General features: G+C 40.4%; 2 protein-coding genes across 9 annotated transcripts in view; one reads left to right on the forward strand and one right to left on the reverse strand.

Annotated features, from left to right (window-relative positions):
* Positions 1–7,659, forward strand: part of XKR4 (XK related 4) — a 393,035-nt gene extending 385,376 nt beyond the window's left edge. Inside the window, exons 4-5 of one of the 2 annotated variants that reach the window (XR_003999126.1) lie at positions 7,350–7,472; positions 7,563–7,659. The gene's annotated coding sequence lies outside the window, so the exon portion shown is untranslated. Of the gene's footprint in view, positions 1–7,349 lie in introns of both variants that reach the window. The other variant, XR_003999125.1, reaches the window with a different exon arrangement.
* The window catches only part of LOC115646792 (transmembrane protein 68-like), a 42,945-nt gene that overhangs the window by 11,761 nt on the left and 9,428 nt on the right, over positions 1–21,756 (reverse strand). The window contains exons 2-7 of one of the 7 annotated variants that reach the window (XM_030553108.1): positions 14,793–14,911; positions 14,373–14,411; positions 14,081–14,180; positions 8,337–8,501; positions 2,469–2,662; positions 935–995 (exon numbers count right to left, since the gene is read on the reverse strand). In XM_030553108.1, the coding sequence (XP_030408968.1) occupies positions 935–995; positions 2,469–2,662; positions 8,337–8,501; positions 14,081–14,180; positions 14,373–14,408 (556 nt within the window). In that variant the 5' untranslated portion in view covers positions 14,409–14,411; positions 14,793–14,911. Of the gene's footprint in view, positions 1–934; positions 996–2,428; positions 2,663–8,336; positions 8,502–14,080; positions 14,412–14,792; positions 14,912–18,958; positions 19,105–21,756 lie in introns of those variants that run through there. The other 6 variants (XM_030553106.1, XM_030553107.1, XM_030553105.1 and 3 more) reach the window with 6 other exon arrangements.

Below are 21,756 nucleotides of genomic sequence, written 5' to 3' on the forward strand. Positions count from 1 at the left end.
TTCTGGCCTATGAAGCTTGAATACTGCATCAGTTAATGGTTGTATGTCTATTTTGTAGTGCATGGAGAACATATGGCTATCTTGCACTTCTCCATTTGTTGCCCGAGCTCTCTCTGCCCAGAATTCTGTCCCTGATCATGACTGGAAGCAATGTCACGAAGAAAGATTGCTTTTTGCTCGTAGTACTGTGAAACAGGAGAAGGAGCAGCTGTGGTTGAGGCAGAATGTGCTACACAGACAGATGTGGCTACTGTAGCAATCCTCTGACCCATATGCAGGAGCCTGGAGGAGAGGTGTGTCTAATGCAACCTGCACTGGTGGCTCAGCAGAGACCCTGTCATCTAGCTGTCCTAGGAGCAAACTGTTTAGACTTCATGTGTGTGTTTTGGAACAACTGAAGGGGAGGGGTAAGTGGAAAGAGAGAGGTGGGACACGTATTTATTTTCACACACATTTTCTGGCTGATTAGCAAACTAGATATGGATTAAAATTAAGAGGAACTGTTTATATTTTTTTCACCACTTCTAAATAAATGTAGGCAGCATTAATTAGCGCTGGTCTATCTCCCAAACTCAGAACAGAAAACTCACAGTAGGCATAAAAGACATGTTAATGTAGGAGAAATGTACTATTCTAAAAACTTGTTCTTCTACATGCAAATTCAGCAGCAGATTACTTTATCAAGACCTTTCACTAAGCACACAATAATGTAGGTCATCATCTGATCCATGCTAGTGCCAATATTAAGATTTGACAATACAATTCCACCTTAGTTTATACCACTAAAGCGTAGTGACTTCTCTCCCCCTCTCTGAGAAATAAGACCGTATGACAAATCTAAACACAGATTTTAAAGAGAGTATTTCTACTGGGGTAAGAGGATTGAACATATACAGAACATTAAAAATAGAAAAATAGATATTTTATATCTTACTTATTCCTCCTAATGTCCTAATTCCTTCCCGAACATTTTGTGTGAACATAGGAATGATGGGCTATGAGAAAAAAGACAGACAAGAATTTAATGCAAATATGTGGAAGACTGTTTTACATAGTGTTTATTTGAAAACAAATTTGTAACTTATTTGATAAATACATTTGGCAGACAGCTGATTTTTCAGTGAACACCACAATGTTCTACAAGCTATTTTACCATAGTACTGAAAGTCCAAACTGGAAGATACCACCTGCTAATGTAGAGTTAGTACAGTTAGTATATTTCAGTCGGTCAATCTTCTTAAAGTCACGTATTGCTTTAGAGCTCTCGCAGCACTTAGAACAGGATTCTGCAAGCATTTGCACATGTGTGACTTTACTCATTTGAGTAGCCTTCTGGACTTAAATAAGCAATTACACATCTGCAAGATTTGCATGACTGGGACCATAGGTGCTTGATTAATATACATGTAGGCAAAGTTATTGTCTCAGACCTAAATGAAATTGGGCAAAACATCATGCCTAGGAATATAAGGAATCATTTGCTAGGGCAAACTATGGGGAGTTATGTTAACATTTAACATATTCTGCCAACCATACATTGTTAATGATGCTGTAGAAATTGACATGAGGCTGTCAAATTTACAAAAGCTTTTGGAGGCCCTTATTGTTAAAGGTTATTTAATCTCAAATTGGTCTATCATACATACACGCACACCATTAGCTAGCATTTGTAGCCACATATGACTACTATACCGCTCATCATTACACCAGCATTTAGTTACATGAGCATATTTCTCACATGAGACAAAATATTTTGTCTCACATTTCCTAAGAATTTAAACAAACATCTGTAACATCTTGTAGAACAGTTTAGTACTGCATGGAAGAGGAATTCATAGAAGTCATTTAGCTAAGTCACACTAATAATTTTGAGCCACAGAAGTACTCAGATTTTGGTTACTGGACTCTGACACTTAGAGATTAAACAAATGCTAGGATAATATATCACCGATAGTCTTTTTTTAGCATTTTAAGGAAAGATACTCCAATACTACATACACTACCGTACCATTAAAAGTTTGAGACATGAGCCTGTGGAAAAAAAGTTCGCTGAATTTCAGTATCAGACAAAAAAGGAAATTAAAAATTATACAACTAAGCATACCTATCTCATAGAACTGGAAGAGACCCCAAAATGTCATTGAGTTCCCTTCCTTCACTAGCAGGACCAAGTACTGATTTTTGCCCCAGATCCCTAAGTGGGCCTCTTAAGGATTGAACTCACAACCCTGGGTTTAGCAGGCCAATGCGCAAACAAAGGGAGCTATCCCTCCCCATGCATTAAGAAACAGTAGAGGAGATAGAATTATGTAATTTAGTTACATAAATAGGAAGAAACTATTTATGATACATCTATAACTTATAAACATTTGCTTTACTGTGCTGAGAAAAATAGCATTAGCCCCAGAGAAAGACCTAAAAATCTAACCTTCTTTGCTTCTGTTCTGTGATCCTCCTCACACACTCACCACTTTTGCATCAATGGCCACCTGAGCAAAGCCCGTACGATTACCCCATACAAGAACATAGGTTTCATCACTAAAGAGTGCTTCTCTAACTCCACCTGGCGAGATAGCCACCAAGTGGCCATTCTTCAGAGCTTTAACACATTCTTCCTTTGGTCCATGCATAACACCAAACACATCAAGTAAAAGTTTAAAACCTGCAAGATATAAAAAATAAGTTATCAACACAGAACATTTAAGATGTGTTACATAGCTATTGATTTCACACATTCTCAAAACAAAATATATTGGTCAAGATTTTCAAAACAGAAGTGATTTGGGGTACCCAATCTGAGATACCTCTAAAAGGGTCTGGTTTTCAGAAGGTATAGAGCATTCATTTTCTGAAAGTCAGCCACTTTAGAGGCATTCCAAATGTGGCACCCCCAAAAAAATCACTACGAGGTTTTGAAAATCCTGGCCAATAAAATTTAAACTTTAAAGGATTGTTTTTAATGGCTCTGTACATCACACCTAATCAAATTAGGTGCTACCTCATAATCAGGAGTAACAACTTCAATCATAACAAAAAAATCAAACCAACAAAAAAACACAGTGATGCCTTTAGCCAGCTTAATCAGCTATGATGAAGAGATGTTTTAACAGCAGCATGACCTCCTTTCCAATCCATACTTTCCAAACATGGCTTGATTCTGACCAAATCCACCAGTGCAATGGATGGGAATTGTTTAAAGCTCTTTCCTTCAATGGTCAAAGAACATGTTGATATGAATGAAGAAAGAAACTAAAAAAAAAAAAACTTCAGCATTTTCAGTAACAGTAACTAAACATACTGACTAAATTTTTACCATGAAAGAAAAATATGGTGAGACTAATTTTGTTCACATTAGATTCAATTTGGTATCAGACATGTTTTATAAATTAAAATTACACAACCCTTTCCTGTCTTGCATCATCCTTGAAATTCAATTATTTAAGTCAGACACCAGTCTAACCAGAAAAGCACACAACACTAGATGATACAAGTCAAACTTTACCACTCCCACACCACCCTTGCAATGCAACCTTAACGCTGCCCCTTCCGGAGTGGACAGTCGCCTCTGGAAAAGATCTAGTAAGGGAGTGCAACGGTTAACAAGCTACCAAAGGAAGTGGTGGATTCTCCATCACTTGAAGTCTTCAAATCAACACTGGATGCCTTTCTGGAAGTTATTAGCTTCAATACAGGAGTAACTGGATGAAGTTCAATTGCCCGTGATGTACTGGAGTACAGACTAGATGATCCAATAATCCTTTCTGGCCCTAAAATCTGTCAATCTATAATAAATAGACTGAGGAAGAACTAATGGAATCCATAATTTTTGTGCTGCATTCCACAAATTGATTTACAGCATTTATCTGCATGAACTCCAGTTGCATTTACTGTGTTAGGTGTAGCTGTGTTGAATGGTGGAGAGATTAGCTAGAGCAGCTTGGCACTGTGATATGAAAAGTGGTGCATGCATACCTTAAGTATCCAAATATGCATAATTTCAGCACAGAATTCTGTAGGTTGTGTTAGCAGAGGTGCAGAGGAGTGTTCTTGCTGTGTGGACTGCCTGGTGATCTATGTGACAGCAGTCTTTGGGGCTTAGTGAGGGACAAGGCAATGTCTCAGAAGGAATCCTCAAGGTGAGGAATCCTAAGGATGGTTAAATTTAGCAAGTCTAAGATCGTTTGTGTGAAACGGACTCAATGTTTAAGTGTAGATAGTTCCTGTTAGCTAAGCCAGACCTAAACACGAGTTTTGTCTTAGCAAAAAGCTGCTGTTGAACTTTGCTCTATAATGCTCATGTGCTCTGTTCCCAAAATGTTCTCTGTAAATGACAGAATGCTAGTATGTGTGTTATTGGCATGCTGGGCCAGAGGGCAGAGTTAAGGTTGTGTTTCAGGAGTTGGGGGTGGGTGGGGGCATGTACCTTAACGTTGTATTTCCTGGTTTTCAGAAGTTTATGTTGAACCACTTCTCACATTCTGAAAGGGCACAAGGCACCACCAAGCAACCTTAACTCTGTGTTAATGAAGTTCTGGGGCATTTATATAACAGATTTCCTCATGTAGGCAGGACTGCATTTCCAGTTGTTTATACTTGAAAGGAATATGCCTTAAAGAGGAGAAGGCTTGAAGCTACACATTCTGACAGACCAATGGAACAACTTACATTTTAGTTTAATAATGACTGTCAGAATTACAAAAGTTAGTTTAATTATTCATTTTTCAAATTGACAAGAACCTTTCAGTACTTTTATCTAGGGGTCAAAGGGAAAGGACAGGAGAGATGAAGTAGTGGTATTCTTCCAGGCTCTGCTCACAAAATAAACTTCACCCATGTGAGTTGCCAAAATGAATTGCCACTCACAGGAGTGCAGATGCTCAAAACATGATTGTGTGTGTTCTCTGGGCTCCTTGAGCTTAGCTCCTCTCGGTGGGGCTTGAATATATCCATGGACTCTACTATGTACCTTGGGCATAACTCTTTTATTGTGTGTGTGTGTGGGGGGGGGGGAATACGAGTGGTAGAATATGGAGTGGTAGAATTCACCAAAATGTGACATCGCTCGTAGAAAACTCTGCAGATTTGTCATCCCTTCTCTTTTCTTACATGAGAATGAAATAATTAACAATGACTACATTTAAATTATCAGCACTAGGCATCTTAGGGTACATCTACACTACCCGCCAATGTATCAGGGATCGATTTATCGCGTCTCGTCTGGATGCGATAAATTGATCCGCTAATCGAAGCCCGTACTGCACCTCGGCAGGAGGAGTAAGCATAGTCGATGGGGGTGCCACGGCAGTCGACTCGCTGCAGTGAGGATGGCCAGGTAAGTCAAACTAAGATACTTCGACTTCAGCTACACAAATAGTGTATCTGAATTCGAACTCCTGCCCTAGTGTAGACCAGCCCTTAGTTAACCTCCTCACTGAGATGAATGAGGCACCTCTCAGAGCTATTATTTCAGCCTCTTTGCAGATTTACATACCTATCTCTTCACTGATTATACTCAATTCATATTTTTGACGGTTTCCCCTACCCAACCATAACAACTAGCAACTTGCTGTTTTTTTTTAAAAGAAAGCTGAAACCATGTCCACACAAGGAGTGTTTACTGGTATGGAAATATCCAGTATACTATACTGACAGTGCTCCTGTGGGCACAGCTATACTAGCAAGGCTGTGATTTATACTTGTACAGTAATTTCACAGGATAGGGGAGGGGCAGTACAGGGTGGTTTAAGGTATAGCGATAAGAATGCAGCTTATTCTTTTTCACTGACATAGCAAGATACTCCTAGTGCAGACCTGAGCTAAGCAAACTGAGTTATGAGTATAAGAAAAACACTATTTTTAGGCCATTTGATTATATTTTTTAAATTCATTTCTTAAAAGAGTAAAACAAAGGAACAACAATGGGGAGGCAGGGATTAAGAATTTTATTTTAAATTAAAGTTTTGGAGAAGAACATAGAAGTGAATGATATCTTCTAGAAGCTAAAAAATAGAATATATTTCTAACTGATATGATTTAACATGCATAATCAGCTGCTTTTTCAGAGTACATTTTGCAAAGTTGCTGTAATTAGAGTTGAGGTTAGCCAGAGCAATATTATGGCTGTCAATATGGAATATTTGTCTAATTTTTTTTTTTAAAAGAAGAAATTTTTCCTGCGGCCCCAGGCTTATCCTAATTTTCAAGTTTAAACTTGGGCAATAGATTTTCCTGAGTTTGATGGGGAAAAAAAAATAAGACTAATTCTCTCCCCCTTCCCAGGTAATAATATCAAGCACAGTCTAAATTTGAAAGTTCAGATTTTTTATATAGTTAGCCTTTGCTAAGGAGCACTGCGTTCTGAGTTCATAAAAAGGACTCTTTCAAAATGTAGTCTGAAGCAGTGAAAAAATACTTTAAGTCCACAAACATGAACTCATACAGAAAGATTCTCAGCAGGAATTCAATAAGACTATGCTAATTTATGCTAGATGAAGATCTGGCCCATAATATACGTATACGTGCAGCACACACAAACACCAAATTGCCCACTTTCCCACAACTGTTAAGAGGCACATGTCAACCAAGATGGACTCCACTCAGTTGCCTAAGACTGTTTTTCTTAAAAAAAATAAAATAAAAAAAAAACTGCAAATCTCAAAATTACATGCAAAAAAGCTGTTTATGACAAATTAATGTACAAGTAAAATGAGAGGAAATGGAAGATGCAAGGTTCCTACAGTACCATGAACTCAGCTACACTGCTCATGTTTTTGTATTTATTTTTATAAATGTGTAGTAAGTTTAATGTATTATTGTTTGTTAAATCTAATCCATTCAATATACTGGATGGGCAGGGTGGCTGACTTAAGGTTCTTTTACATTAACTGAACAATTCTAAGGTCTGCTCTATACCGGGGAGAAGGGGGAGAGAGAGAAAATCGATCTAAGTTATGCAACTTCAGCTATGTGAATAACATAGTTGAAGTTGACATAGTTAGATCTACTCACTGCGAGGTCTTTACTGCAGTGAGTCAACCGCTGATGTTTCCCCATCGACTCCGCCTGCGCCTCGCACTCCGGTGAAGTACCAGAGTCGATGGGAGAGCGCTTGGTGGCCCATTTATTGTGTCTAAACTAGACACGATAAATTGACCCCCGCTGGATCGATCACTGCCCGTCACGGGTACAAGCTCTAACACTGCATGGCAGTTCTTTTCATTTAAGAATCAAAAACCTAAGTTTTTCAGAAGAGAACACTGCTTCATCCATTTAAATAATATGCACAAATATTCTGAAATCTATGCACCTTAAACTATACTGAACTTTTTATTCAAACATTTATTCAATAGGACATCTCTGAACGAAAAATTGGGAGGAACGAAGAAGGGACATCTTATAGAAAATTAAACCATTTCCTCAAGGACAAGACAAAAGATGGCATCTGGGGGAATTTGTTCCTCATCAGCATTTAGGTAAATTTTAGGTTACTTTTTATATTAAAGTTAGTTTAATGAATTATCACAGGCTTCCACATTTACCCTCTTTAACTTTCTCTATACTAGTGCTCAGGAAGACCTTAACACTTAGAAATTTCCACTACATGCATCTGACGAAGCGGGTATTCACCCACGAAAGCTCATGTTCCAAAACATCTGTTAGTCTATAAGGTGCCACAGGATTTTTTGCTGCTTTTACAGATCCAGACTAGCACGGCTACTCCTCTGATACTTAACGTTTAGAGTTCATATATATTTATCTAAACCAATGTATCCCTACCTCAACCACCTCTAAGTCCTTCTGCCAAAGAGGCTCGATCCTACTTGTAGTTGTATTCTTGGGCTGAAGCCCAGTTACATTATGCATTCTTTTCAGAGAGAGGATATTAAAGACATTTTTATTGCCTCTGGCAACTTGAGGGGCATCACCCCAGCTACTGAATGTCACTTTATACCCTTCTGCCCCAGTCACCCAAATCACTGACTGCATTATTAAATGGGAGGAGGCATGGAAACTGCTGCTGTTGGTTAATCAAAATGGCTACTTAGTGCTGTGATCTACTCTACTTTACTTTCAGACCCAATGGGACAGATGAGGTAGGAATGGTCACCAAACAATCCTATCCAATCCATACAATGGTATTTATAAACTGGGACAATACTGGCCTTGGGCTACTACACAGCAAAGAAAGTCCAGTTAAACACAGACTGTTGACAAATACGGTCTGACTACTTGTGCTAATTACTGTGTGTCAGTAATATTATGGTATTATATCCCTAAAAAAAGTGTGTCTACAATTAAATGTTCCAAGCTCACTATTTGCAATGAAAGACCCTTACCTGGTAATTTAAAGACAAAGTGATCAGCTACTGTATAGCACATTCTGTTCTTCTGTATAAGGAGTTTAGCCAAGAAGTAGAAATAGTCTACAGGAGTTGCGCCATGGTAAAAAACAACAAGGCCAGGCCCTTCTGGTATTTTTTCCAGACCATGAACCTCATAACCTGTTAGAAGTATAAGGTACAATGGGTCAACGTTTTACACCACTCATACTCCAATATAACAACATCCTTCAGAAAAGTTAACACATTATAGAGCACGACGAACACAAGAGCTGCTGCATGACAGTTCAATGCTTTGTGACTTCGAAGACGACAAAAGCTGATTTCACAGCAATTAACTATTTTCTCTGAAAGAAAAGAATTTCACTAAACACAAAGTTTACAATAATACAAAAGCTACCTTACTATCTTGAACTACTGTATCATTTTAACGTACGTTTTCCCCCAAGACATCTACAGTATTGCTGAAGTCTTACCAATAATTCATATCACTTATGTAATCTTGATTATTTAAAAGTAATTAAAACAAGGAACAGATGAGGGGAGAAGGATTGGTAGTTAAACCACCGTTTGAAACAGTGACAAATCAGTGATCAAGAACAACTATTTTATGTAAATGGAGACAGGAAAAAGTTTTGACTAGACAATGTGTGCCCTTCAGTTTTTTCATTTGCCGGCATTTTGTATAAAAAACAAAACCAAAATCTCTTCTTAGGAAAAAATGTATCTACAGAACTAAAGAGATAGTGGTGGCAGAAGAAAGTACTAAAAACAATTTTGGGACTTGTGCAGAAGTTTGAAACATATTTATTTAAATGTTTTCTTGAAATATTTACATACACACACACACACACTATCTTGCCTTTCTTTTATTGGGTAGCCATTTCTAATGGTATTTTTCTGCCCATCCATGTTAAATGTGTAAAATGTTCAGCTGTAGTTTAGTTACATGCTTTCCTTTTATTGTTCTTGCTGCTTTTTTTGCTTTTCCATGCCTCTCACTCTCTTTGATTGTATCTATACTCTTGCCTCATCTCTTGATTAGCTTTTCCTTTCAAAATTTGAGGAGCTGTAACATCACAGTAAAGAAATGATGATCTGGTTTCCTGGCACGCTGATCTTGTCTATTTGATGAAATGCTCTCAAAGCTAGAAAGAGGAAATGAGGTTACTTATCAAAAGACTATAGTTGTCTAACTCCTTTATTCTACATACAAGTTTTTACTGTAAAAAGATAAATCCTTTCTGCTGCCAGCCCCAATCCCAAAACTCATACAAATGCTAAGACAATAATGTTAGCAGTATTAGGCTCATGTCATATACAAATAACTTTATTATTTCATGGTATTAGACGACTTCTCAGATGAACAGAGAAACAGTATGAAAATTGTGCATCTTACTTAAGTGGAAAGAAAATTCTTTGTACAGTTGCATTTTGAAATAACTAAAGGTGTGCATAGGGGAGAGGGATATCAGAAAGGCCAAGGAGATGAGTTTACAGTAACTTCAGATAGTAGATGAGGGCATGGAGAGAGTTTTAGCTGTGCAGACAGAATTGTCAAACCTTAGATATGGTTTGAGGAAGAAACAGCAAGTGTCTCGGAGAATGATAATTTTCTTTACAAAAAAAGCAATTAAATATATATGCACATCCTTTTTCTGCTCTTTGATATAGCTGATGGTTTTGGTCCAATACGCTTTAATAGATTTAAAGTTGCATTTTTGGCTCTGTAAGCCTTTTTGATGCAGGCTTTCCACTATCTAGTTATCAATGCCTTAGAAACTCACTTTCCTTTGACTGAATGGCAGAGAACAAGTGCAGATGATTTTCAGGAAGGATTTTGTTCTTTATGTAAATTGCTCTTCAAACATCCTTTTTTTTTGCTTTAGCTGGATCTAGACAAGGTGGTTATGAAAAAGGCTCAGAAATAGGTGATTTTCTTATGTATAAAGAGCAGATAATTTTTTAGAATATCTTTATATTTATAGTAGGAGTAGTAAAGGGGCCATGGATTGAGACCATAGTTTTGACATTCTCCTAGCAAAATTGATAGATGTCAAAAATACTTCTTTTAACGGAAAAAAACATGTGATGTATGACTTCTGAATGGTTAGGGCTCCTAGGTCAAGTTAAGGTAATGGGTGGGAAAAGTGAATTAGACTGAAGTTAAGGCTGATTTTGAGAATCTCTTGACATGAGGCTTAGAAGAGACATGACATGTTCTGTCTAAGTAAATTGTACTAACAAATGCTGAGTTGTTCAGTTTCAGGGAAATGGCAGTTAGCCTCAATGATAATACAAAGAGAAGGAATTGTAAGCAGCATTTAATTTTGATCCAATATGCTTATTTGATCATCACTGCTGGGATTTTATACATCATGTACTCCTGAGGGCATTCTACACCAAAATATTAAAAATTCTGCACAAAATATTTTAAAATTCTGCAAGTTTTATTTGTCAATAAATAAATGCAGAGACTCCAGCATAGCATTGGGGTGCTCAGGCCACAAGCTGCACAAAGGTGGGAGATCCTGCAGCCCCCCAACCCTCCAGCCCTGGGACACAAACTCAGCGGTGAGACTGCACCTGACCCTGACACAGCACAAGGCCTGGGCCAGAAACACCCTGACATGCCAAACCTGTGAAAAAAAAATGCAGAAATTGGGTTTGTTTTTGGCTTAATTGGCTTGTGAGTTGTTTGTTGGCTAATTTTTAGCTTGTAGCTTGTTAGGCTTGCAGCTTGTTGCTTCTTTTTTCTAATCGGCTCCAGCAAGGAGGGGGAAGGGGGGGGGAAGAGAGTCAGGGGTGCACAATGGGCCCCCCACAGTCCCAGACTGTACAATGAGGGGATCTAGTCACATAGATTGGTGGGGTTCTTAGGAATTGGCTTGTTTTGGCCCTGTACCGCCCACTAGGCAGGCACCAGGCTCACCAGCAGCTATCCCTGGTCCCGCTTGTGTGTTCAAGCGGTACGCATGGCCCTGGACAGGAGACACACACTGCTGCATGGAAACGCTCGATACCATGGCTCTCCTTGTCTCCAACAGTGCTGTTTTAAAAAAGGTGGTCTGGCCACTACTGCCGCTCATTAGACAGTACCGACACTCTGAGACTGTGCCCCTCAGGTCTTTAGGCGCAGTGCCAGTACCTGCAGAACCAAATGCCTCATGGGTACTGCTCCGCTGGTACCAAAGTGGCTGACTTTGCCAGGGATCTCTTCTTCCCAGTCAACTGTTTGGTCTGGGGACTTGTAGTCCTCTTTTTTGTGCTTTTGTGAGAGGAATCTGTAGCTTTCCTCTTTGGTGCTACCAGAGTTTGATGTCTCATGGATGTTGATGGGGATTGTTGCTCTGGGGGAGTCCCAGGACCAGCAGTCGGAGGCTGGTCTCAGAGAGCTCTCTATCATCAGACGTCCGAGTGTTAATTCACAGCTCTTTCTAGTGCCTTCTGTCAAAAATTGAAGTCGAGGACATTTCTGATATATGGGATTCTCCTAAGTCGCAAATTGCATCACTGACCAGAATCACCTCTCTGTAGGCGAGACAGCGTTTAAACCTGGGAGAGCCAAGCATGCTCCTTCTTGGGTTCTTTCCCCACAAGGAGAGAAGATAACAAAAATCAAAAAGTACAGAGAGAGAACTGTTTTTGAAGCTAGAACAAACAAAAACAAACATTTTTTTTTTTAGTATATATTTTAGAAGGAGAAGGGAGCAGTAAACATCTAAATAACAGAAACTCTAGTAGCTACTCTATAAACTAAAACAAGATTGAGAACCAATCTATCAGACTCTGCTCATACTTCATCTCAGGCCAAAGGTGGTTTAGAAGGAACTGAGGGCAGTTCACCCACGCAGCGCTAGATAGCCTCAAGGTCAGGCATGAGACAGAGAAAGCACATGTGTGGGCCAAATGGACACTGCTACCTAAAATCTCCGATATGAGGCACATGGACATGGATGCACTGAGGATGGAGCACCCACCGGGACGCTACTCAAAGAACTAATCATTGCAAAAAACAAGGAACCCCCCACCCTCAGTTACAGGTTTGGGTATCTGCATCCTGAGCTAGGCATAGGGTGACCAGACAGCAAGTTGAAAAATCAGGACGGGGGTGGGGGGTAATAGGAGCCTATATAAGAAAAAGACCCAAAAATTGGGACTGTCCCTATAAAATCAGGACATCTGGTCAGGGTAGCTCTAGGCATTTTGCCGCCCCAAGCACAGCAGGCAGGCTGCCTTGGGCGGCTTGCCTGTGGAAGGTCCCCGGTCCCGCGAATTCGGTGGCAGCCTGCGGGAGATCCGCTGAAGCTGAAGGACCAGCGGACCCTCTGCAGGCATGCCGCCGAAGGCAACCTGCCTGCTGCCCTCACGGCGACCGGCAGTGCCCGCGGCGGCTTGAAGCCCCAAGCACACGCTTGGTGTGCTGGTGCCTGAAGCCACTCCTGCATCTGGTCACCCTAGCTAGGCTGCCCCTGGGCCAAGAGTTATTATTCAAATTCAGAGAGTGCCTGTTTATTACATACAATATTAGAGACACTTACTAGTCTGATGTCCGTTTTAGATTTAATAGCGCAGGGAAGGGAATGATATCTCCATTGGCACAAATGCTTTCTGTTTTCTCAAAGACAAATATAGCTGTTTAAACTGCTGCAAGTTGATATGGGTCAGTTACAGCAAAGGCTGTCTGAGGCTGCAGAAAGATTATCTGTAGTGATTGAAGTAACAGTTTTCTTTTCTCTGAGTGCTCACTGAAGTTTTTAGTTTCCCTCCTCACCTGGAAGGAAATCACTAATCCATTTGCACATTCTCTATAGAATATAAGGCCTCTCTGTCAGCAGGGACCTCATCTAACATAAGCTGTAAGAAAGCTGAGCATGGCAGAAAGGGAAGAACGGTAGAGAAGCTGCTAGGCTCTTTGCTGAAACAGCAATCTTAGGGTACGTCTTCACTACCCGCCGTATCGGCGGGTAGCGATCGATTGCTCGGGGATCGATATCTAGACGCGATATATCGATCCCTGAATGCGCTTATATCGATTCCGTAACTCCACCAACCCAAACGGAGTTGCGGAATCGACAGGGGGAGCCGTGGACATCGATCCCCCGCCGTGAGGACGGTGAGTAATTCGATCTTAGATACTTCGACTTCAGCTACGTTATTCACGTAGCTGAAGTTGCGTATCTAAGATCGATTGTCCCCCGTAGTGTAGACCAGCCCTTAAGGACTGAAGAGGACACAGAATTACACTCAAATATGGATGAAAACCTGTTTGGCCTAATCAATGCAACCAGGGTACGGTACTGCCTTCCAGCAGGGTGGGGGCGAGGCAGAAGTCAATCCCTCCTCCAAACATGGTTTAAGGGTGGGGGAGTTGGAGACAGTCAAGCAGAGCAAACTGAGGTGCTACTTAGGCTCTTAATTTTATCCTCTGTCTTGTCAATCATTAGAGACACAAGGTGGCCTGAAGAAGAGCTCTGTGTAAGTTCCAAAGCTTGTCACTCTCACCAACAGAAGCTGGTCCAATAAAAGATATTACCTCACCCACCTTCCGTCTCTAATATCTTTGGACCAACGTGGCTACAACACAGCACATTATCAATCATGAGCACACGTTTATTTTCTGAGCAAATAAGGGTTACATGAAATTTTCAAACAAATACAAAAAAGAAGGCTGATAGGCCTGTCATTAAACTACAGTGACAATAATTTCAGCACTTACAAAACAATCAGATCTTGCTTACCGTGCCATATTCTTGCATGTCCATCCCATAAAGTTGCCACCATTTGCCTTGCACCATCCCAGATATCATTGGAATAAGCCTCTTTTAGTTCATTCTTCCTCTTATAAACATAAAGAAAAATAATGGAAATGTAGAGGAGGAGGAGGATAAGTCCAGGAAGTATAAAAACTATTATGAGTGGAGTAAACACCCATAAAAGGTAGGCCACATAATTCAGATAGTCCTCAAGGTACTCCACACCAGTCCATTCTTCCAATATGTAAACCAGGCAGCATAAATAGCTCATAGGTACCTGCCCTGAAGTACAGGATTCATTTTTATGTATCATCTCCTATTTAAAAGAGAACAAAACAAGTCAAACTGTCTCCAGGTCATGGAAGCTTCTTAATCTAGGGCAGGAATAAAAAGTGTTATCTTATAAGACAAAATAAAAACTTGTAAAAATTTCATTTAAATGATATTCATAATATCCTCTTTGAAATAGAATTTTTGTTTAAAATCCACAATTTATGTAGTACGTTAATTTTGTTTTAATTCCTTTTTTTGAAGAGAATTTTATTTCCCTGTTAACGTTTGTAAAGTGTCTTTTCAACAAGAAAACTAAACTATTTGACTATTCAGCAGAAACAATTAAACTGACTGTACACAAAGTGCAGTAAAATGAACAAAAAAAGAAATTTCTTAATTTCTTTCAAACTACCCAAATACTTACATTGAAGCTCACAAGTTATCCACCAACCACAGTTGTAGCAGTATGACACAGGATTGAAAAGTGTCTTTCAAACAGGCAGGTGCCAAGTCATTTAGGAATCAGTAAGTCCACCTGGAAACCTACAGATAGCCAATACCAAGTCACAAAGAAGAGTTTGCGAGAAACTTCACCCAACAACTGAGCTCTGCTTTTCGTACTAACTTCAGATTCCCAGTTGATTTATGGCATAGCCCCATGTAGAATGCACTGCATACTATAACCTTGATGTTACAAAACCAGGAATAATGGTAACAATTTGCATGCATCAGAAAGAACTGGTTGCAACCTCATAGCCAAATACAGATGGAAATAAAAAGCCATCCTTGTCAGAGCATCTATAGTTATACAGAACTGGAGATCCAACAGTAACCCCAGTCTGTCAACTTAAGTAACAAATGGCAGTTACATATCCTAAATTAAAGGGGGAAATATTTGCATATCTTTCAGCTGCTTCACTCATCCTACACCATTGCTTTAATGTTAACTGGACAGAGCCTCAGCTGGCAATCCATCATCTATTCTACACCACATGAAAGGTTTCAAAAATCTGTTAAAGACAAGCAAGGTCATATGAAACTGAAGCAGAGAGGATGAGACAATACTGGCAGCATACTTAAGACATTGCAACTCATGTCTGCATACAAATCTTCCTACCAGCCTCATATAAACTATAAACAAAATGGGGGGGAGGGGCATGATGGAACCCTGTGGAAACACAAGAGAATCCTGGGGCAGAAGAGCATTTGCCCAAAACTAGCCACTAGGATCTCTCCAAGAAATAGGAACAAATGCCTGGATCTACAAAGATACTTTGCTGTTGCAACACTCAGCATTGTAAAACCTAACTTTTTGTTGCCTAGGAAAAAAAAGTCATGGGAATAGCGAGATCCACAAAACCTCAGTTAAGTGCCTTCGCTCCCTATACAATGAATGGGGAAAGACAGGCACCTTAGAATGCAATATACAAAACCCAGCATGCTAGGCAGGGAGCTGCCTAAGGTAGCCATTGGGAAATGCCAGTGAGAGCAGTGTGTCCTAAGCCCCCACCCCTCTCACAGAGATACGCATCTATATCTGATCTACAGGGAGGTGCCTATCTGTTTGTGATCCATGAACTGGAGGAGGATAGGTGCACTGGCCCTGGTCTAATAGATGTGCTCAGAGACTGCCTAACTCCACAGAAAACCCCCACCTAGGGAGATGTGGAACCACCTCAATTAGATCTTTTAGCCCAGTGATTAGGGTACTCACCTGGGATGTTGGAGCCACTGGTTCAATTCTCACCTCCCAACCCAAGGAGAAGGGATTTGACAAGGGATCTGATACATTTCAGGTGATAGCTCTAACTGCTGAGCTCTAGAATGATTCTCATTCTCTCTGGCCTAATATTGAATTAAGGAGTGCAACTTCAATAGGAGAGTTTGAGGAAGACACACATCAGAATATCCCACAGTCCAGTGTTTAGAGCACTTACCTGACAGGCGGCAGCTCTCTGTTCAAATCTCCTCTCAATAGGCAGAAGAGGGGAATTGAACGGGTAGTCTCCCACATCCCAGGTGTGTACTCTAAACACTAGGCTAGAGGTTGTAAGGGATGTCCTCCTCCTCTCCAATCGTCCAGCTGATGTGTGTGGAGTCAGGTGACCTCTGAGCATGCCTACTGGATCAGACCCAGCACATGACTTAGGTACAGGAACATCTATCTTCCCCTGGTTCATGGATTGGTTGGGGGCATACGCAAGAGACAAGTGCCTGGGCACCTACCGCGAGACAGCAGTGGACATGTTCAGAGGCAAGGAACTTTTACCACGAAAACTTAAGCAATGAGTGAGTTTACAGCATTATCTGGGGACTTTGCAGAGAGTGTAAACAAGAGTTTAATTCACTTCGCATTCACAACACTGGTTCTCTCACTATTAAGTGTGGCAAGGCACCTTCTTGGTCTCACCAGCCTCAGCTGCTTTTAGCCTTGGCAAGACAGGTTTGGGTAAAATAGTCCCTCTTGGTGGCACAGGGGAGGTCCATTCCTTCTCTCCACCAGTCTTTTTGCTTGTTTTTCTCCCTTATAGGAGGGAATGCAGCCTCCCCTCCTGGTGAGGCTCACTGTCTTTGCTGTTCCTAACCTACTGTCAGCAGGACTCCTTCTCTCTCTCCTTCCTCCCTTCTCCCAACAGGGTAGGGTTTAAAAAGGTCTCAGGCAGCCCTTAGTTGGAATCAGCTGATCCTAATTGACCTCAGGTAACTCCCTCTCATCTGATCCTAACTGATTATCTGGTAACCCCTTCTCAGCTGAACCTGATTGACCTGTAGTTACCCCTCAGTTGATAGGGAGGAGGGCCTTTTAACCCTCTGAGACTGTTTTCTACTCCGCCCCCTTGCAGCTGTCCTGAGTTTATCACATAAGCAATTGTCATTTTCTTGCTGCTGAGCAGAACCAAGACTCCATTCATACTCTTCAGTGCATCTGCTTCAAAATAATATAGTGAGTATTAGCAGGACACTACCAGATACTGCAAATACTAATTTAGGCTAAATACTTTCTGAGCCTGGAGTTAGATATTATAACATCATCAACTACTTATGGAGAAATCTTACTAAGAACAGTTTTTAAGTATAATCTTAACTTTAAATTTTCTAAGCAGTAAGAGCAATTCTTCTGGGCAAGTCTCTCTCACACATGCACCTGATTTTCCTCAATCTTTCCAAAAAAATCCTATCATACTAGAGACATTAAAACTTTCAGGCAGACTGATTAACTTATCAGTTTTAGGGGTGGAGTAGGAACAAAAAAAAAAAAAAGCAGCCACCATGAAAAAAAAGATTTCATCCTCAGCTATGATATTGCTACCATGTCTCCACCAAAGAGACTTAAAAAAAAATACAACAAACTTCATGTTACCATATCCTCTCCATTCCCTCCTTCCATGGTATATCTGCCTTTTTCTGAAACTAACATTTTCCCCCTAGATCAGTGGTCACCAACCAGTAGATTGCGACCAACTGGTCGATCATGGAGCCTCTGACAGCTGATCTAAGCCTCGGTCACCCATTTCATTTTCTTTTTTTTTCAAGCTAAAGTTAGGCAAAAAATAAAGTGGCATGCATGATCACATCAGACCAGACTCTTTTAAACTAATCATGTTGTTAGCTAGGCATGATGAGCTGACCCTCTCAATGTGGCAGGTTATAAATTTGAAACAGCTTCATAACTACATTTAAAACGACACTTCTTATTGGTTGCAAGTGCAGAATTGAAAAAAGATAAAAGCTCACCATGCATGGTGCACACGTCTACTGCTCAGAAGTGTTTCCTGCAGATTACAGTCGTCACTAGTGCTCTCCTTTTTCTCCTCTTATAATAAAAAAATACATACCTAGCTGGCTAGCATTAACAATGAGTGATGAACCCAAGCCATCTAAAAAGAAACCGAAAACCTGTAACTTCCATTCGGAATGGGAAAGTGAATTTCTGTTCGCAACAGTGAAAGATAAATGTGCATCTCTTCTATGCCACAAAAGTACATCAATAAGTAAAAAGGGGAATTTAGAAAGACACCACAAAACAATGCATAGCAAATTCAAGGACAGTGTCCCCTTGAATAGCACACTCCATACAAAGAAAGTTATTTAATTCAAGGCTGTTTTGAAAGCTCAACAGTCTTTTTTTTTTTTTACTAAATTAGCAGCAAAAGGGAAGGCCTCTACTGAAGGATCGTTTTGTGTTTGTCATCTGGTGAAAAAACACAAGAAATTGTTTAAGGATGGAGAAGTATTTAAAGAGGCAATGACTGTGCCAGCAGATTCCTTATTTAAAGACTTTAAAAACAAAGAGGAAATAATGATAGCAATTCACAGCATGACACTCGGTGCTTCCACAGTAGCAAGACGGGTGGAATCATTGTCCAAAGACATCTTTCAGCAACTACAGCAGGATTTGAATGACTGCAATTGCTATCCACTGCAGTTTGACGAATCACTCAACATGACGGACACAGCCCAGGTAATTGTTTTTGTTTGAATAGTTTTTAAGCACATGACAACTAGAGGACTGCTGACTGCTGACTGCTTTGCCCCTTAAAGAGAGAACAAGAGGCAAAGATATCTGTAACAAATTTAAAAAGTACATACTTGAGAAAATCATTCCAGTCAAGAAACTTGTTTCGATCACAATGGATGATGCATCCGTCACTCTTGGTGAAAATGCAGGCTTTGTTGCATTTTGCAGAAATGATCCAGATTTTCTTTCATTTGTAAATTACCACTGTATTATCCATCTGCAAGCATTAGCGAGTAAAATTATGGACTTTCCACATCTAATGAAAATCACTGTCAGAATTGTAAACTCGATTCAAGCAAGAGCTGACTAAATTAGCACAGGAATTCAACAGGCAACGTCAAGAATTAGACATGAAGGAGCCAATCATCATGTGTATCTCAAATCCTTTCCTTTCAGAAGATATTGGTGGCTTGGCTGCAATATTCCATCAGCTGTTTGATTTACAAAGTACTGGAATTGATATGGAGATAGTTACCATGACAGCCAGATCTAGGGACGATTCTGAGGGACTCATAAACCGAAAAAAGTACCCGTGACATTATTGATATGAACTGTGACCGTATAGATCATTGTTGCAACCAAGATCCTATAGTTGCACCAAATCTTGTACAAAGGAGGTCAAGTAAGATGTCTATGGAACGGTTGTAATTTGCTGGTTATGATTATACTGTCTGTACGTATCATTTTTGTATCTGAAGTTATGAACATTGGCTATGTACTTGTATGTCAATGTGTTTGATTCTAAGTAGCATCAGTGAAGCATTTGGTCAGCTTCATGAGAAAGGACAGTAACTATGAGGGGGTGACCCAGGCCATAAACTACAACGTTGGTCTGAAAAGAATTGGGCCCAGACTAGAAAGGAGTCTAGTCTGTGAAAGCAGCTTACTGGAACATCTCTGAGGATGAGATTTCATCTGTAATCAGTTTCTTAATGTATTAGGCTTAGACTCGCATGTTTTGTTTTATTTTGCTTGGTAACTTACCTTGTTGTGTCTGTTATTAATTGAAACCACTGAAATCCTACCTTTTATACTTAATAAAATCACTTGTGTTTATTAATTAACCCAGAGTAGTGATTAATACCTGGGGGAGCAAACAACTGTGCATCTCTATCAGTGTTATAGAGGGTGGACAATTTATGAGTTTACCCTGTATAAGCTTTATACAGAGTAAAATGGATTTATTGAGTGTTTAGGCTCCCAGAAAGACTGAATACTGGGTGCTGGGAAAATCCCTGTTAACTGAGAAGCCCCTGGGCTAAGTGAATCTTAATTTCTGTGAACTGCAGGCGGGGCATGGCACAACTCCTAGGTCTGTGCTGAAGCCGACTGGTGTGACTAGCTCAGCAAGACAGAGTGGAGGGAAGCCTTTTCTGGCGGGGAGGTGGTTCTCAGTGGCATCCCAGCACATCTAGTGACAGGCTTGAGGTAGTTTCTGTGACCCAACCCATCACAACCCTCTTCTATTGTCCTGTGCTTTAAAAGTGAAAGCTTATTTTGGTTCCACCTATCTGTGTGAGACAGCATTCTCACAAATGAAGATGATCAAGTCCAAGTATTGCACCTGCCTCACAGATGCTCCTCTGCAGGACTGCATCCAACAAGCTATTTCAAATTACAACCCGAATTTCAAGACACTGGCAGATAATGTGCAGTCACAAGTGTCACACTGAGACTCGGTAAGTAGGAAAAATGTATAATTATGCATATTAAGCTTTATATAACAAACTTATTTCTACATTTTCTTTGAGTTACATCCTGGGTTACACTTAAATTCAAAATGTGATCTTGTGCTTAAAAAGGTTGGAGACTACAGCCCTAAATTTTTAGTATATAAGGGGAAGACTAGGGTTCACCTCATTCAGCCAGCACATGCTAAAATACCACCTGCCTCATCTCCACAAGTGTTTTAAAAGACGTTAGCTAGCATCTTTATAATACAGTTTTTATCCTGGTCTAGACAAACCCTAAGTGACAACAGTTTGGAAAATAAAGTAAATCTACCTGTCAATGGCAAGTACGAAAATGTTTCTGTCATGTAAAATGTAGACAGTGGAGGAGAGATTGTTCTGATTCACCATTGCTGAAAGAATGTATGCTTACAGCACAGTTACAATGTACGTTATTTAGTAAGCTTGAAGAGACATCATTCCATCATATTTCGGCTGCTGCTCATACTTTTCCCAAGCGACAGACTGAAATTATAACATGCTAACTTGTTTCACTGTTGCTATTCAGAATCCTAAGGGCTGAAAAAAACATGTCACTTTCATTCAGCTTTTGCTTGGCACAGCTGTGAGCATCTGAGGCAGGTACTGGAACTATTTTCTACAGAAGACCATTTTTCAAAACAAATTAAAAAGAAACTAGAGAATAAGTGAAGTAGCAGAAATTCCCCATTTCTGTAGCTAGAAGCCAGTGGAGAGATTTCAAACCATGGGGCAAGCCCTCCTGGGGGCAGGGAGGAACATTCAGAAGGAGGGGAGTGGTGACAACAGGCAGCTCATGCCAGTGCTGCGGAACATGGGCCAGCCCTCACGGGGAGTGGGGAGGAAGCACCACCTTCACCCCCAACTCATTTCAGCAGGCCACCCAGCCTGTGAGTCATTGTCAATACCCACTGCAGCCACATCGATTTCCACTTCTGGCAGCCTCCACATCCAGAAACCATTGCACATGCCTTCCCACACCCTGAAAACCTGAAGGGGTAGATACTGGCCCTGCCCTGACAGCGCAGCCTGGCTGCAAGGTAGAAGCAGTCTTCAGCTGAGGAAACCTGGGCTGTGCCATTAAATATCTGTGTATTTGAAACTTACTTACAGTTGTAGGTAATTTAATTAAAAGTTATGTTAAGGTCTCTGTTAGGTTT

Source organism: Gopherus evgoodei, chromosome 2 (assembly GCF_007399415.2).
Source record: "Gopherus evgoodei ecotype Sinaloan lineage chromosome 2, rGopEvg1_v1.p, whole genome shotgun sequence".
Classification (NCBI taxonomy): Eukaryota; Metazoa; Chordata; order Testudines; family Testudinidae; genus Gopherus; species Gopherus evgoodei.